The sequence below is a fragment of the Sesamum indicum genome, linkage group LG6 (genome assembly GCF_026168435.1).
Source record: "Sesamum indicum cultivar Baizhima isolate 11 linkage group LG6, ASM2616843v1, whole genome shotgun sequence".
NCBI classification, from domain to species: Eukaryota; Viridiplantae; Streptophyta; class Magnoliopsida; order Lamiales; family Pedaliaceae; genus Sesamum; species Sesamum indicum.
The window spans coordinates 18,420,116-18,437,309 of record NC_142662.1 but is presented as its reverse complement, the minus strand read 5'-3'; the positions used below and the strand labels follow the sequence as shown (position 1 = coordinate 18,437,309).

Sequence of the window (17,194 nt, the reverse complement as noted above, 5' to 3'; positions counted from 1 at the left end):
TAACTGATTCCAAGTTCTTTTCGATCTAAACCTTTGATCGTAACATTTTACCTCGATCTACCTAACTTGAGCATCGGAGAGTCGTCGTCGGGGACGTGCCCGACGAGCTCACCGTTCTTGTCTTATTCTCAGGAGCCCAAAACTTGATCTTGGAGGAATTAGTCATCTACGAAGAGGTCGCTGAATTCGTGCAAGATCAGTTGTCACTGTCTGTGGGAAATCCCTGAGAATCGCCAGTCAACATGGAAGGTTCATCGAGGAGAAATGTGTTGGAGGAAAAGACTCCTACGTGAGGCGGAGGATCGATGGTTCATATGACGAGAGATGAACTTCAAAGAATGATAGAGGAAGCGAGCAGGAATGCGATAGTGGAATACGAAAGAAGGACCACGACTCCTATGGTCAAGGAGACATCGAGAAGATAGTTGTTCGAAAGCAAAGAACCTCGAATGGAATCGGGGGAACCAAGCCAACAAGAATATAGAAGTAGAAGGCAAGCACCATCAGAAGCGGGTTCTAGCAGCCAGGTGCGAGCAAAAGGGAGGGAACCCGTGATATCACGTGCCGAGGTCGGGAGTGTCGGAAAGCAAATTGAATTCTTGGGGAAGCAGATTAATGAGTTAAAGAAGCAGGGAGAGATAGTTTCACATAACAAAAACTCTCCATTTAACAATGACATATTAATTCAAGTGGTGGAGCCGGAATTCAGAGTGCCCGACCTGCAAAAATACGATGGAACCAAAGACCCCTATGAGCACATCGCTGCCTTCGAGATGGTGATGAACTTGTATGGACAACCGGGTCCTATAATGGCTAAATTGTTTGTTACCACTCTTGCAGGGAAAGCACAAGAGTGGTTCACCAGCTTGCCCCGTGGAAGCATTGAGTCATACGAGCAGCTTATACATAAATTTTCTTTCCATTTCGCTAGCAAGAAGAAGCAAAAGAGGTCGGCTACGCACTTGTTTAATATACACCAGAGAGATGAGATGACCTTGAAAAGCTTCATGGGGAGGTTCAATAATGAAATACTGGAAGTCCAAGACCTACGAATAGATATGATGGTCAGTATTTTAATATATGGATTGAAGAAAGGCCCGTTCACGTCTGCGCTCACACGCGACCCCCGTAGTGATGTAGAGCAACTAATGGCCCTGGCTCAAAAATACATCAATGAGGAAGAAATGAATGCCATAGACTTCGAGTGCAGGGAGAGGGAGAAAGCATACCGACGACCACAGGAAACCAGAGAAGGTGGTGGGGCGAGAACAAAGAACGATAAACCAAGGGAGCCTAAATATCAACCCAAGTATCACAACTACACGCCCTTGACTATGTTGCGGGAAAGGGCTTTGTTGATGGTAGAGAATGCAGATGTGTTAAAATGGCTTTGTTGAAAGGCTTTGTTGTTGGGTTACCTTGATATCTATGAAATCGCTATTATGTGTTTATCTATGATTGTGTTGTACGGATGTCAGATGAATGATTAAGTAATCGTATAATTGATTGTTGAATGAAGTAAATGAAAAAGTTATTAATGAGGAAATAATTATTAAATAAAATTGAATAATGAAGTTAACGATGTGATATTGTGATTTAAAATAAAATATGGTTTACCTAATTGTGAGGGAGCATACTGCTTTGGCTTCTGATGATATGATTAATGAAAGTTGTGTGATTTCATTAATCAATGGAAATAATGTGACACATTATAGGAGTTATGTGTTGTGTAATATGATTGATGGTGAGATACCATACGAGCTATATGTGTGGTATCATTGATGGTGGAGTATCATACGAGCTGTGTGTTGTGTGATATCGAGAAAAAAGGAGATATTGTAATTGAGATGATGATAACCGGTAAGACCATTGGGTTATGCACTCCAGCTTGGTAAGTAGGGCCGTAGAAAAATAAATGATAACATTAGATATTATGTTGTGGATGATATATGATTGTAGCCATGTATTATGTCTTACATCTGTTGTTATTATATGACGAATATTGGTTGGTTAGTATGATTATTTTAGGGTTTAGTTGCTACAAATATATATATATATATATATATATATATAATTGGTTAGTTATGCTTACTGAGTTGGCAACTCATTCTTTGCCACGTACTTTTTTAGGAGATAGATTGCAATGACTTATCTAGCTAGATCATAAGCCAATTGTCAGACTTATAGATGGGTGAGTAGTGTCATCTTAAGTCAGGAGTTCTAGCTACATATTTACAAAAATTTTAAACTGTGACTAAATTGGTATATAAGTATTGTTATAACTAGAAATACTACTTTTCCTTTTTTTTTTTTTTTCATATGTTTTAATGAAGAATACTATACTAAGATTTTGATGAAGTATTTATTCTCTTGAGGTATATATATAAAGTATTGATTATATCAGATGTCCTATCGGGTTAAATGTGGGGTTATTACATAGTCGAATGTGATCCCGAAGGGGGTCTCACAAGGGACGGGATCCTGAAAAGCTCTCCCCAACCCTGGGTGATTTGATTAAAGAAAATCCTAGACCCTAGACCTAAGCCCCAAACCGTAAAGTGCAAATTTCGCAAAGTTGAAATGGTAAGTTGACACACAAAAAGAAAGTTTAGACACCAAAATATAAATGCGGGCATAGTTTGGATGGCAAAGTGTAATCGACCCTATATATAGCTATACTTATTGAGTAGGCAACTCATTCCTTGCCGCATCTTTTTTTTTAAGGTGATACATCACAGTAACTAGGCAAATTAAATCATAAGCCGATCATCAATATTAATAGGTGGGGTCAGAAGTGATAATTTGAGTTGGAAGCTTAGCTACATAATTACATATATATCTAGGGTATGTATTTACAATTTTGTAATAACTAAAGACTTAACTTTTCTCCTTTCTTGATGTTCATAAATGCTAAAGTTGAGGATTAAATATAAAATTTTAATGATGTATGCCATTATTTGATAAGTATAGGCCCCGTTTGGTTCGTGTGATTAGGTATGATAAAATTATTTAGAAAAAATTGCATAATACCCCTCTGTGTTATGCTTAAATTGCACAAAACTTACCTGTGTTAAATAAATAGTCATAAAAGACCTTGTGAATTTTGAAACCCTGCAAAAAAAATCCCCTCCGTCCAAAACTGACGAAAGGTGTTGTACACGTGGTGGAAATGAGAGTAGAGCTTTTTTTTTTTTATCCTATTTCAGCTTTTTTTATAGTGCAATTGTCCAAAATACCCTTCTCCTTCATCATATATACAACTTAACATTCCTCACAAACATACTATAAAAATAGGATTTTAAGTGAGCAAATTTTCAATTTGTCCCTTTTGTTTGAATATAAATAAAAATCATATATTATAAATTAAATTAAATTATTATTTAATTTAATATTTTTTTCATATTTATTTATAAAATATACTAAATCAATATAACAATCCTACAATTATATCAGATTTTTTAACTTTTATAAAATGTTATATTATTAATCAAATTAAACTCTTATTTAATTTAAATGTATTTTAATATTTATTTATAAAATATACTAAATAAATATAAAAATACCTAAAATTTATATCAATTTTTTTAACTTATATAAAATTATATTAAAACTATTAATATATATTTAAATTAAGCATTTACTATTTTTTTATTGTTTTAAAATTTTATTAAATTAAATACTTTACTAAATTATTATTTAATTTAAATATATTTTAATATTTGTTTATAAAATATACTAAATAAATAAAAAAATACTTAAAAATTATATCAATTTTTTTAACGTATATAAATTATTATATTTAAATTATTAATATATATTTAAATTAAACATTTAATATTATTTATTATTTCTAAATTTTATTAAATTAAATAATTTTAATTAATTTTAATTTATTAATTCTTCTCTGCCGTCTTCTCCACGCCGACGAGTCGCTGGCGGTGATTAAAATTAACAATCTTGGTCTTGGAATCGTCTCGACGAGAGGAATCTAACGGTGGTAGTCTCAGGTCATGATTCGTAAAGACGGTGGCAAATCGACGCAACAAACATCACGGCAGAAATAAATTTAAAATTTTTGGATCTCAGCAAAAACTTGATGAAAATGAGCAAGGTTGGTCTTGTTTGAATTTTCACGTCAAGGCGAGTCTATTGGTGGTGATCCCAGGCAGGAATTCGTCCGGACGACGACGAATTGAAGCCAGGAAGCTTTGACGGTCGTGCTCGAAGCCCAGTCTTTCTAGTCAATGAAAGTTAAAATTAATTGTATAGATATGTTCGTCTTGAGAAGAGGATTCCAATGGTGTAATCCATGGTCGGAAATTCTTTTCCAAGGACGATGGAATCATAGAGAGAAGATTTGGAAAGAAATAGTCTATATAATATATACGATATGTATAATGTATATATAAATAATATAAATAAAAATATATTTAAATTACTTTAGATCTGGACTATTTATTTTTTACATTCAAATATCAATTGTTATTATAAGAAGGGTATAAAGGTCAATTTAGCAAAAATTTAACGCCGTTAGGGTGCATCTAATGGAATGGGAGAGTATGCAATAATTTAAAAAACATAGGGGGTTTTTTTACCTATTCTTTTAACACAGGGAATTTTTAGCTAAATTTTTAAAACATGGGAGAATTTTATGCAATTTATCCATAAGCATATAATGTAAAGATCAAGAAGAAACAATTACATTCATCAAGCAAACAACCACAACCATCCAAATACACCATTCTCAGGCACCAAAAGCATTTTAAAATGCCCCTGATGACAATGAGCAAAGATTATCTGGAGCTTCTTGAATTAATCATATTGTAATAGCAATATATTTATTGTGCAATTGGTGTATAATTAAGAAAAGTAACTAATTATATAATTAGTGTATCACATTTACTCTACAATTAGTTTAATTCGATCAAACCTGATTTAGAAAAAAATAAAAATATTTAGTCAACTTTATTATGATTTAGGACTCCGAAAAGACCTTCCTAATTATAAGGACTTGAGATATGATTATTGGGCTCCATGTTTCAGTAAGCATTTGTTGCAATATTTCTTTCTTTTTCTGGATAAAGAGTGCGTTGAATGTATTCAAGCAGTTTTGTCATTCTAAATCTTTAAATTTGTTTCCATGGATCTCCGTAATCATTTACAACTTCAGTGTACAACTGTACATTTTTTTTTACACTCACGCAATCAACACACACGCCCACACTCAAAGTTCGAAAACCAGACGCTCCATAGGAAAGTCTTGTGCCTGAACCATTAGGTTGTCCCCCTAGGGACAAGTTGAGTGTACAATTTGATTTCCAAAATGGCAGAGAAAGTGTGAAATAGCTACAATTTGCTGCTCTGTGGTGCTAGGAAAGTCTTGTATCTGAACCATTAGGTTGTGCCCCTAGGAACAAGTTGAATGTAAATTCTGATTTCCAAAATGGTAGAGCAAATGAGATGGCAACAAGTTGCTGTTCTCTGGTTTTAGAACATGCATAAGGAAGCACACAGCTAACAAGTATCGTATAAGGTAATGAGTGATGGTTTGAACAAGGACATCAATAAACTATTGGCATAGTTTTGGACGCATGAAACATATGGCTGACTAAGAATTCTTGAGTGCATTCTTAGTAAATTGGATGGAAGCTTACTTTTATTTGGGACTTTGGGTTTTGCATTGCTGCATAAAATTGAATCAGACAGAACTGGGCCAAGATTCAAATTAACTTAAATTGATAGGTCACATCAATTCAGTGACAAAATATTTTGATAATTTTGCACTGGTTTATAGTTGCCCTGAACTCTACATAAAGAATAGTGAAGATAATTAATGAAAATATCTTAGCTATGAGTAGTACCCTCCACAACCATTCCATCCAGGGATCTTTACCCAGACTTGGGTTGTCCTTCCAAGTGAAGTGGTTGCAATTTAAAAAAGCCCAGCACTGCTAGGCTGGTAGGGAATGGTGAGTGATCCAGGTGCTGGGGTTCCCAGAATGGGTGGGGGAGAAGAAGAACGGAAGATTACAAAGCCAAGCTAGTGATTGGAATGGGAAAAGATTAGTTGAAATGTGAAAGTTGAGAAAGAGTAAATTGGGGAAATTTTTAATGAAAACTTCAAGAGAAATACCTGTATATCTTATATATATATATATATAATTTTATTCCAGTTTAGTATATTATAGATTTAATCTATCTCCTGACAAGATTTCTTAGGAAAGAAAAATATGCTTGACCAATAGACTTGAAGGGAGAAGAGAATAATTTCACTAACTGTGCTCTGCCTGTATACTATAAACAAATGCTCGTTCAGGAGTTTACTCTGGATGTAAGCTTATCCACCATGCCTTGCACTCGACCGCTTTGAGCTTAGAGGTAAGGAGAGGACTTCCTGAACATCTTACTACCGGTAACTTACTCTGGTTGAATGCCAACTATAAGAGAAATCAGGTCGCACCTCCACCTTAGTACCTGAAAAGAACACTTTAGATTTCAGCATTTTTGTCACAGGGCCAGATGAATCAGCAAAACTTTGGAAAAAACTTTAAGGCTGCATAGAAGCATAACAAAGCTGACATATTACATCTCCAATGCAAATCAACCTTGTGCTCTGAAAGACTTTCATGGCACATAGGGTTTCCTTGTGTCAAGCCCCTGTTGCTAGTTAAAGATTGCATTAAGCTCCTTATCAATAGAAACAGAAAACTTGTCCATAAAGAAGCAGGCTTTGATAAAAAATACTGAGCCAAACACATGAAGAACACATAAATCAAAGTTTACTTAATGAAAAGGGTGCTAAATTAATATCTTTGCATCCAGCAAGTTCAAAATTATGTTTCTCCTGGAAGTTTTTTATGCAGTAGTTATGTTTATACTTCTTTTTTCTCAATAAGACAATAACTCCTAGGCTCTAAAGCAAATGGTCTTTCAAGGCAATAGCATAATGATCACTTCTGTCTGCAATATAATGCACTAATTATTAGTTGTTATGTGTCTTCTTTAATATCAATCCAGTGTTTTTAAGATATGTGCATTTGTCAAGGCACCCAGAATTTTGATTATAGTGATATCAAGAATCTTACAGAATCTTGTTGTGATACTACAGCCATGTTCGTCCATAAAGTAAATACCAAAAAAATATCACGACAAGAATTTCAATCAAATTGCGCTTGCAGTAAATTTTCGAATTAACAGATGCAATTTTACTGAGGTGCTAATTCTTGTTCATGTTTCTGGATCGAGAGGCAATATGTTACAAATTCTCAAGAAATATATAAAACCATGCATCTGCACTCATCCTAGATAGATTCTGAAATTTCAGATGATGATGGGAAAAAGTTGTGTTTATGGAGTTTCTTAAATTATCTGGTAACAGTATGCACTATTTCAAATCTTGTTTTGATTTATTAGGGAGCAAAACTTTTCATTGTTATGACGGTAAAGCAAGTTTGTGGATAACTAAACAGAATGTATAGAGTATAGGAGATCGTCGAGGGAAATAACTGAACAGAATGCAAGATTGTGGACAACTAAACAGAATGCAAGTTTGTGGACAACTAAACAGAATGCATAGAGTATAGGAAATCGTTGAGGGAAATAGCATAAGCAAAGAGAAGATTCAGATGAGGGGCTAGAGAGAGAGATGTGGGTATGGATCAAGGCACAAGAATCAAATTGTGTTAACATGAAATTGTGGATCACAACATCACTTTAAAATTGGAATTCAAGCTGGTCTAAACGTACTTTTCAGACTTCATGTCGATCTTGGTCAGTCACAGGTAATTGAGAATCTAGGTCCTCCAGTAATTGGAGTTTTGAAACTTGAAGGTTTATGCTTTATGTATTTGGGGAAAAATATGATAAAAAGTTTACGAAATCTTGTAAATTGATACAGTATATGTATTTCCTGTTTCTTTTGGGACAGAACTCTTTCGCTTATGACGTCCTAATTGTATGAAAAGATAGTTGTGTTAAATAATTCTTATCCTACTCAATTAACTGTAGAAAGTTCCTAAGTGGAGATCGTATTTATCAAATTTTATTATTAAGAATTCGGGAAGACCTACAATTCTTAAAGATGAATCTAAGTTTGTGAATATTTGTTACTAGCAGGCTGCTTCGTTCCTGCACGGAAAACCTAAGTTTGTGAATATTTGTATTTCTCAGAAACTACTGTTAATGGTAAATGATCCATTCAGAAGCTAGCATATGAGAAACCCAAGTTGGGCAGGAAAAAGCTTAGAAAGTTTCTTTAGGGTTGTGTGCTACATGTAATGAATTCTGCAGTCAATTGGTATAACTATGTGAAAATGCTTGGGGAAACGTGGTCGAGTTTACTCGATGATCGAACTATTTATCCGCGATCCGACCTCTGCTCCCAAAGCGCGATCCCTGAGAACAAAAGGAAACGGTTAAGCCGGCCGGGTGCGATCCCGGCTATGGCTCTCCGACGATCAAGTCAATTCCCAGAACAGAGATACCCGGTGACAGGAAAGTGTATATGTTTCTGAATCAAGTGAAAACTTACCTCCTCAAATCTTCATTTGCTGTACTTATATGTTTCCAAAAGATAACTTTGGTAAGAGCCAATATCCGGGTCTTGGAGCTCTAGTTATGCCCAAAATCGTAGCTAATCACTGATATGGTAGCCGCAAATCTCTCCCTTTGAGCATTATGTGGGATTCTGGGATTTTTCCATAGTGGCTTCCCAATTTAATGTGGAGGGTATATTTGTCCAAAGATAAAAAATCCCCTCATCATTTGCCCCCCTAGTTCTGGACGCGACGGCTGAGTCGTGTGCAGAACTCAACAGGTACTTTTGCAGGCTATTTAATAGCATCGATATCGAGGTCCACGTGTCGTGTGGGCAGTCTTTCATAGCATTGGAGGGCGCGTTCCTTCTGCAGACATCCAATCCCTTCATGATACCAAAACCCATATAATCCGTGTCTTTCGAAATATTTCAAATCTGCTTTCGTCTTCCCCCAACCAACGCTTTCAGTCCTCCGCTGTTCGAGTCTCGCCTTATTCTCCATTCCCAGGTACGACACTCCGCCATCCCAAACTTTGCTTCACTACTGCTACTTTCACACACAGTAGTGCGGTCAGTATGCACCAGGAAGGTCCATCTAGGGCTATGTCTCGGTCTAGATTGCGTCATGGTGGGCGAGTAGAATCGGATTCCGACAGTGTTCCCGATTCTGGTTCCGGCGATAGGCCATGGGAACATATAGTTAGTACTGTAAGGCTTCGGGTCGGTACCATAAGAGAAAAGTATTTTATCCCTCCTAGCTACGAAATTTTGATTCCTAGTTCTGCTGATCGCATGCATCGTCCACCTCGGGGGTTTTGTTCGTTTTCCCTGAATCATTTTGACGCGGGTTTGAGATTACCCCTCGCTCCGTATGTTTCACAAATTCTCAGGCGCCTTGAATTGTGTCCTATGCAACTTTCACCGAATTCAATCCGCCACATCATTATTTTCGTCATCCTAATGAGAATCTATCGATATGAGCCCAGTTTTGATAACTTCTGGTCCTTGTACTCGTTTACTACCTCTGCAAGGTCGGCGGATAATGGTTTTTATTACCTGTCCGCCCGTAAGGAGTGCCGGTATCTGGCTCCTTTAACTTCAAACGTAGGTCCATGGAAGAAACGATTCATCTTTGTTCGTCCTCCTCCGGGTCGGGGATGGCCTTTCAGTTGTGAATGGGTCTTAGAAAAACCGAGACCTGTGGTTGAGGGTGGGGGGTTAGAAGGTGATCAAATTAGGAGCCTTTCTTCCCATCGATATGACCCCAAGACGCTTCTAATAGAAGAAGTTCTCAAGCTCGCACAACTTTCTCCTGCACCTATCCCAGTCGAGGGCTCCTTAGGTGATTGATCGATACAATTTTTATTTTCCTCTGTTATACTCGAGTCCAATGTGTTCTCATCCCATTGTTTTTTTTCTTTTCAGACGACATGGTAGGTCAATCACGTCTTGCCCAGCGGATCCGATCCAATCGGGTGCGACCATCAGCTGGGGGGACCGCGCCTGTGCCTTCATCAGCGACCTCACCTCATCTTGGTGACAGTTCAGCAGTCCCTCAGGGGAACCAAACCCGCAGTCCTCCCATCGACATTGGGAGTGAGGACACTCGCTCCCATGTTCGTCCGTTGAACCAGCCTGCTCCTGCTTCGCCTGATCGATCCCATACTGGAGAATCTGATTCGGGCGGCCTGTTGCCCCGGAGGCGAAGGAGAGGTAAGAGCCCGATGGGTCCCAATACGAGGAGCCGGTCGCAATCCCTGGCTCTGGGTCATTCCGCGTCTACAGCCCTTGATGATCGCAGGGGCATGGAAATGTTTAACGATATTTCTGACTGTTGGAAGAAAGCTCGCGAGGATCTCCGTGCTCCGAATCACCTTATGCCTCCCCCGGTTGAAGAAAGATTCATCCCGAATTGGAATGTCTCTCCCAACAGCACTGTTCTTGGTTCACATTCTGGGCAAGTATCATGGGAACTTTTTAACGCTTCGTGTTTACCACGAGATCAGGCAGCTTTGATCCAGAGCCCTTTCACCCGACTGGAGGAACATGCCGCGCATTCGCTGATTCAGGTAAGTACCCTCTGAACGATGGTTAGTTTGTATTGTCTTTTGCTGCTGCCCTGTTATATTCTTTTCTAACGTGATCGTGTCCAGGCTTCCAATCTTGTTCGGGGGCTTTCTTTGAAATGTGCCGGGTTCCGAAGGAATCAACTAATGGCTGAACGTTCCAGTGGTGAGATGCGCCTCAAGGTCGAGGAAGCCACCGCTCGAGCAGAAAATTCGGAAGCCCAACGTGCAGTCCTGGAGGCCCGCAACAAGGAGTTGGAAGCTCATAACAAGGAGTTGGAGGAAAAGATGGCCGCCGAAGTATCCAAGGCTACTGAGCTGGGGAGAGAGGCAGGCTTCTCAGCTGGGCAGGTCGCTGGGAAGGTTGAAGGTCGAGCCGAGTTTTTGAATTCCGATGAGTTCTCTACTCGTATCCGTGAGGCTCGACTTTCCGGTGCTCGCGATTTTATTCGGGCTCCGTCTTTTGATACTGCTTTAGAGATTAGGGCTGCAGACTACCTGGTACAAGGTTTTGATAGATGCAAAGCTCAAGTCTCAACATTGAAAGGCTTTGTACCTGGTTTTGATCTTGCCCAGCTCGACCCTAGTCTCGATGGTGACTTGCGCCCATTTCCCGAGGACCCTGCTGCTTCGCCCAAAGAAGATGAATTCGCCTCGTTGTTAGATGTCATTGAAAATATGTAGTTTCATGTTTTGAACAATTTGCCCGAACAATTTGTCCTTTGAACAATTTGCGCTTCATATCACTTAAGACAATAGATCTTAGTGCCTTCATTACTGCCAAGTGTTTTTGCTGATATGATCGTTTTTTCTGGCATGATCGTTTTAGAAAACCTTTTTCAGGTTTGAGTTAATATCATCGCATTCTGGTAGGGCCTTTCTCAGGTCTATATAAGAAAAGTGCGATATTATTTAGCATGATTTAATGAGCCTTTTCCAGGCTGATGGCGGTACAGTAAATAAACTTCATACATTATTTGGCCTTTCCCAGGCATCTACGATCGCACTACTTTCATCCTTTCTCAGGCTAAGTTATGCATAGAATTTTCTCAAGTTTCGTATGTTCCATGGTCGTTTGAGTAGACGTCCTTGAGAATCTTGTAGTAGGTAAGCACCTTTCCTCCGTATTTCGACCACCTTAAAGGGGCCCTCCCATTCAGGGTCCAGCTTTCCCACGTGTTTAGAGACTTCAGCTTTTTTCAAGACTAGGTCCCCCACTTGGAGTTCCCTGGGTCGAAGTTTTTTGTTGTACCTCCTCATCATCAGGCCTTTGTGGTGGAGTATTTTAGCTAGGGCGGCATCCCGTCTTTCTTCGATCACCGTTAGGTCGAACGCACGAGCTTGGTGGTTCGCCTCTGGGTCGTAACTTGCGATCCGATGTGTTTCCTCGCCGATTTCTGCAGGAAGAATAGCTTCAGAACCGTAAACAAGACAAAAGGGACTCTCACCTGTAGACGACCTCGGGGTCGTCCTGTAAGCCCATAAAACCCCCGGTAGTTCTTCTTCCCACGATCCTTTTGAATTAATACGAGTCTTCAAGTGTTGGAGTATAGTCCTATTGGTCACCTCTGTCTGCCCATTCGATTGAGGATGGCCCACCGATGTGAAGTTCTGTTGGATTTTCAGTTCTTTCAACCAGCTCGCAATTTCTTTCCCCTGGAATTGTGTTCCATTATCGGATACGATAGCTCTGGGGATCCCGAATCGACAGATGATATTCTTCCAGATAAAATCGATCATCCCCCTTTCCGTTATTCTTGCCACCGCTTCGGCCTCTACCCACTTAGAAAAATACTCGACCGCGAGTATGATAAATTTCTTTTGTGCTCTCGCCGGGGGAAAAGGCCCCATTATGTCGATCCCCCACTGGTCGAAAGGGCAAGCGACCTTCAAAGGTTCCATTGGTGTAGCCGGGGAATGTATCCGGGCAGAGAACCTCTGACAGCTTTCGCATCTCTGTACTAACCTCTTAGCATCCTTCATCAATGTAGGCCAGAAATACCCTTGACGTGCGACCTTCTGAGCTAACGATCTGGCACCCGAATGATTGCCGCAACTTCCTTCGTGTACTTCTTTCAGCACGTATCCCGCTTGTTCGTCATTCAAGCATTTTAATAGGGGTCCATCCGCCGTTCTCTTGTATAGTTCAGACTCGATCATCGTGAATCTGGTGGCTTTTAACCTCAAATTTTTTGCCTGCGAGGGATTTCTGGGAAGAATCCCCTCCTTGAGATAGAGTGTTAGCTGGTCCTTCCACGTGCAAGGTTGGTCTACCGTGTATATATCGACCTCAGCGATCGCTGGTTTGTCTTTCACCATCACTGTTATACTACGGTTTTTTATGCCCGACAATGAGGCTCCAATTTTAGAAAGTGAATCAGCTCTGTCGTTTTCTCCTCTTGGTATCTGTTGGACAGTGCATTTATCAAAACGCTCAATCAGAGATTTTGATTTCTTCAAGTACATCGACATTGTTTGCTCCTTCGCTTCGTAATTCCCCTCAATCTGCATTGCTACTAACTGCGAGTCTGTATATACTTCCAAAATCCTTGCTCCTGCTGCGTGAGCCAGCTCTAATCCTAAGATTAAGGCTTCATACTCGGCTTCGTTGTTGGTGGCATGAAACGAAAGTCTGGCTGCGACCTCGATCTCAACCTCTCCTGGTCCTTGTATCAGGACCCCAGCTCCCCCGTTGCTAGTATTCGAGGATCCGTCTACATGTAACATCCACGGCTCGACATCCTGAGTAGGCGTGCTTGTCAGTTCCATTACAAAGTCAGCAAGTACCTGAGCTTTCTCCGAGTTTCTGGCATGGTATTCTATATCGTGTTCCCCCAGCTCTACAGCCCATTTCACTAATCTCCCTGAGACCTCCGGTCGCGACAAAATACTCTTGAGCGGTTGATTTGTTAATACAACGATCTTATGTGACTGAAAATATGGTCGTAACCTGCGAGCCGAAGTTACTAGTGCAAGGACGAATTTTTCGACTAAGCTGTACCTCATTTCCGCTCCTTGCAGCATTTTGCTGACATAGTATACTGGGTTCTGGATTTTATTCTCTTCTCTCACCAGTACCGAGCTCACTGCATGTTCCGACACTGCTAGGTACAGATACAAAATGTCTCCAGGTCGGGGATTTGCTAATAATGGTGGCGTCCTCAAGTAACTCTTGAGTTGGTCAAAAGCGTCCTCGCACTCTTTTGACCATTGGAAATCCTTTGGTTTTCTTAATACTTTAAAGAAAGGTAAATTCTTATCTGCTGACTTTGAAATAAAGCGGTTAAGGGATGCGATCTTACCCGTCAACTTCTGCACGTCTTTTATCGAAGCCGGCGACTTCAACTCGAGGATTGCTTTGATTTTCTCCGGGTTGGCTTCTATCCCTCGGCTGCTCACCATATATCCCAAGAACTTGCCTCCTCCGACTCCGAACGTGCATTTTGTTGGATTGAGCTTCATTCCATATGATCGCATGACGGCAAAGCTTGCCTCGAGATCCTGCAAGTGTTGCTCCGAGTGCCGGCTTTTGACTAGCATATCGTCCACGTAGACCTCCATTGTTTTTCCGATCTGTTCTCTGAACATTCTGTTCACGAGCCTTTGATATGTTGCACCTGCATTTTTTAGACCGAACGACATTACGTTATAACAGAATATACCTTGTTCAGTTACGAACGATGTTTTTGTGCGGTCCTCCTTAGCCATACGGATTTGGTGGTAACCCTGGTAGGCATCCATCATCGAAAACAATTTGTACCCGGCGGTCGCATCCACCAACTGGTCGATCCTGGGCAATGGGAAAGGGTCTTTGGGACACGCTCTGTTCAGGTCTGTAAAATCGGTGCACATCCTCCATTTTCCCGCGGCCTTCGGCACCACCACTACGTTCGACAACCAGTCTGTATAGTGGACCTCAGAAATGTATCCAGCTTTCAACAGCTTATCCACTTCCTCTTTAATGATGGCATTTTTTTCTGCTCCGAATGCTCTTTTTCTCTGTTGTACGGGCTGTGCTTTTGGGTCCAAGTTCAATCGATGGACAATAATTTCGGGATTAATACCTTTAAAATCGGAGGCACTCCAGGCGAACATGTCCGCATTGCGACGTAAGAAGGCGACCATCATTAGCTCGAGGTTTCTTTCCATGCTAGCCCCAATCTTCGTCGTTTTGGATGGGTCCCCTTGCACCAATTCGATCTCTCTATGTTCGTCCATCGATTCTATCCTCTCCTCGTTCTTAATGAAAGTTTCAACCAGCTTCCTCTTTCTATCCGTCGCATCCTTCCTTAGCGAGAGGTTATAGCACCTTCTGGCTTCCCCTTGATCGCATGCGACCTCCCCGACTCCGGCATGCGTAGGGAATTTCATTTTCAAGTGGTAAGTGGATACAATGGCCCTGAAAATATTCAAGCCGGGTCTTCCCAAAATGACATTGTAAGCAAAGGGGGTATTGACCACCAGAAATTTTACCTTGAGAGTCCTTCTCCTGAGTTCATCTCCAAGGGAAACAGGCAGTTCAATCGTCCCCAATGAGTCCACTTCACTGCCTCCGAAGCCTACTAATGGTGAGTTCACAGCCTCCAACCTAACGTCCGCCAATCCCATCTTGATTAAGACTTCCTTCAAAATTATGTCGGCAGAGCTTCCGTTGTCGACCAAAACTTTATGGACAGTGAAGTTGGCTATGTCCATTTTAATCACCATGGGGTCATTACCGTCACCTGTCTTTCCTTTTATATCACTAGCCCCAAAGCTAATTTCTAACTCTGGGGATATATTCATTACCTGCCGGCTCATCAGAGCGCTCGTTCTCCGTTCTGCCCTCTTCTTTGCTCTACTCGAATGTTCTATTTCAGATCCTCCTGCTATCATATGTATAATGCCTTTCACAGGCGCGTTCTCCCGTGCGGTTTGTCCTGCTATGACTCCTCCTCCATGTCTCACCGGGCTTCGGGATCTGCTGTGTTGACCTCTGCTTTGGTCTTTGGATACCAAATCTTTGAAATATCCTTGGCGGATCAGCCGTTCGATCTCGTCCTTAAGTTGGTAACATTCCTCTGTGTCGTGCCCCCTTTCACGATGGAATCTACAGTATTTGCTCGAATTTTTCTTTGCCGGGGTAGCTCTCGTGGGCTTTGGCCATCTAAGTACATCCTTCCTTTCTACCATGAGCAATGCCTTGGCTCTCGTTGTGTTGAGCGGGGTGTATTTATTATACCTCTGTGAGTAGTGTGGTTCTTTGTTTCGATCGTGCCTCGATCGTTTATCATTTTTAACGTCAAATCCGCGATCTCTCCCGTACTCACCCCTCCATTCGCCGTCCTTCATGGCGTTCATTTCTTCCTCATCTATATATTTCTGCGCCAGATTCATAAGTTGTTCTACATCGGATGGGGGGTCACGAGCTAACGCAGAAGCGAATGCTCCCTTCTTCAAGCCGTGGATTAGTATGCTGATCATCATATCTATCCGCAAGTCCGGTACCTCCAGCGTCTCGTTGTTGAAACGTCCCATGAAGTTCTTTAAAGGTTCGTCATTTCGCTGTCTTATAGTGAACAAATGTGTCGCCGACCGTTTCTGCTTCCTTTTACTGGCGAAGTGGAAGGAAAATTTTTGTATGAGTTGTTCGAGGGATTCCACACTTCCCGGTGGCAAGTTTGTGAACCACTCCTGAGCTTTTCCTGTCAGGGTCGTGACAAATAATTTAGCGTTTATCGGACCTGACTGCCCATAGAGGTTCATCACCATATCGAATGCTGCGAGATGCTCCGTGGGGTCTTTCATTCCATCATATTTCGGCAAGTCCGGCATTCTGAAGTTCGGAGCCACAGTCTCTGTCAGGATGTGGTTACAGAATGGCGAATTCCGGTGCTGGGATACTATTTCCCCCCTTTTCTTCAGTTCGTCAATCTGCTTTCCTAGTTTCTCTATCTGTTTCGATACGTTGTCAACCTCTGCGCGTGAGATTACCGGTCCCCGGGCATGGCTCCTGTCTCTGCTACTAGATCCAACTTCTGAGGGCTGGCGCTTGCTTCTGTCTCTTCTAAGGGCACCTGACGTTCTATCTTGTTCCTTTTCTCCAAATAGCCTTCTTCTTGCCCCTTCTCCTTCAGCCGGAGCAGTAATCCTTCGCTCATACGCGACAATGGCCTTTCTCCCCGCTTCTTCCATTAATTGCTGCAATTCATTTTTTGTGAGTTGAATCACGGGTTCAGCGGTTCCTACCGTGGTATCCAAGCCTAGGATGTTCCTCCCTGATTCTCCTTCCATGTTCTCAGAATATGTCGTTCCCACAGACGGCGCCAAATGAAAATGCTTGGGGAAACGTGGTCGAGTTTACTCGATGATCGAACTATTTATCCGCGATCCGACCTCTGCTCCCAAAGCGCGATCCCTGAGAACAAAAGGAAACGGTTAAGCCGGCCGGGTGCGATCCCGGCTATGGCTCTCCGACGATCAAGTCAATTCCCAGAACAGAGATACCCTGTGACAGGAAAGTGTATATGTTTCTGAATCAAGTGAAAACTTACCTCCTCAAATCTTCATTTGCTGTACTTATATGTTTCCAAAAGATAACTTTGGTAAGAGC

The 17,194-nt window shown here is 41.1% G+C and overlaps 2 protein-coding genes across 2 annotated transcripts; one reads left to right on the top strand and one right to left on the bottom strand.

Annotated features, from left to right (window-relative positions):
* The first annotated feature begins 449 nt into the window (after positions 1-449).
* LOC148787878 (uncharacterized) lies at positions 450-1,397 on the top strand. Its single transcript, XM_088881425.1, has one exon. The coding sequence runs from the start codon at positions 450-452 to the stop codon at positions 1,395-1,397; it is 948 nt and encodes a 315-aa protein (XP_088737551.1).
* Positions 1,398-11,634: 10,237 nt separating this feature from the next.
* LOC148787877 (uncharacterized) lies at positions 11,635-16,875 on the bottom strand. Its single transcript, XM_088881424.1, has one exon. It carries the CDS (start codon positions 16,873-16,875, stop codon positions 11,635-11,637), a length of 5,241 nt encoding a protein of 1,746 aa, XP_088737550.1.
* Positions 16,876-17,194: the final 319 nt, after the last annotated feature.

Excerpts from the sequence above, each read along its gene's own strand:
- LOC148787878 (XM_088881425.1), top strand. The coding sequence starts at position 450 with ATGGAATCGGGGGAACCAAGCCAACAAGAATATAGAAGTAGAAGGCAA.
- LOC148787877 (XM_088881424.1), bottom strand. The coding sequence starts at position 16,875 with ATGGAAGGAGAATCAGGGAGGAACATCCTAGGCTTGGATACCACGGTA.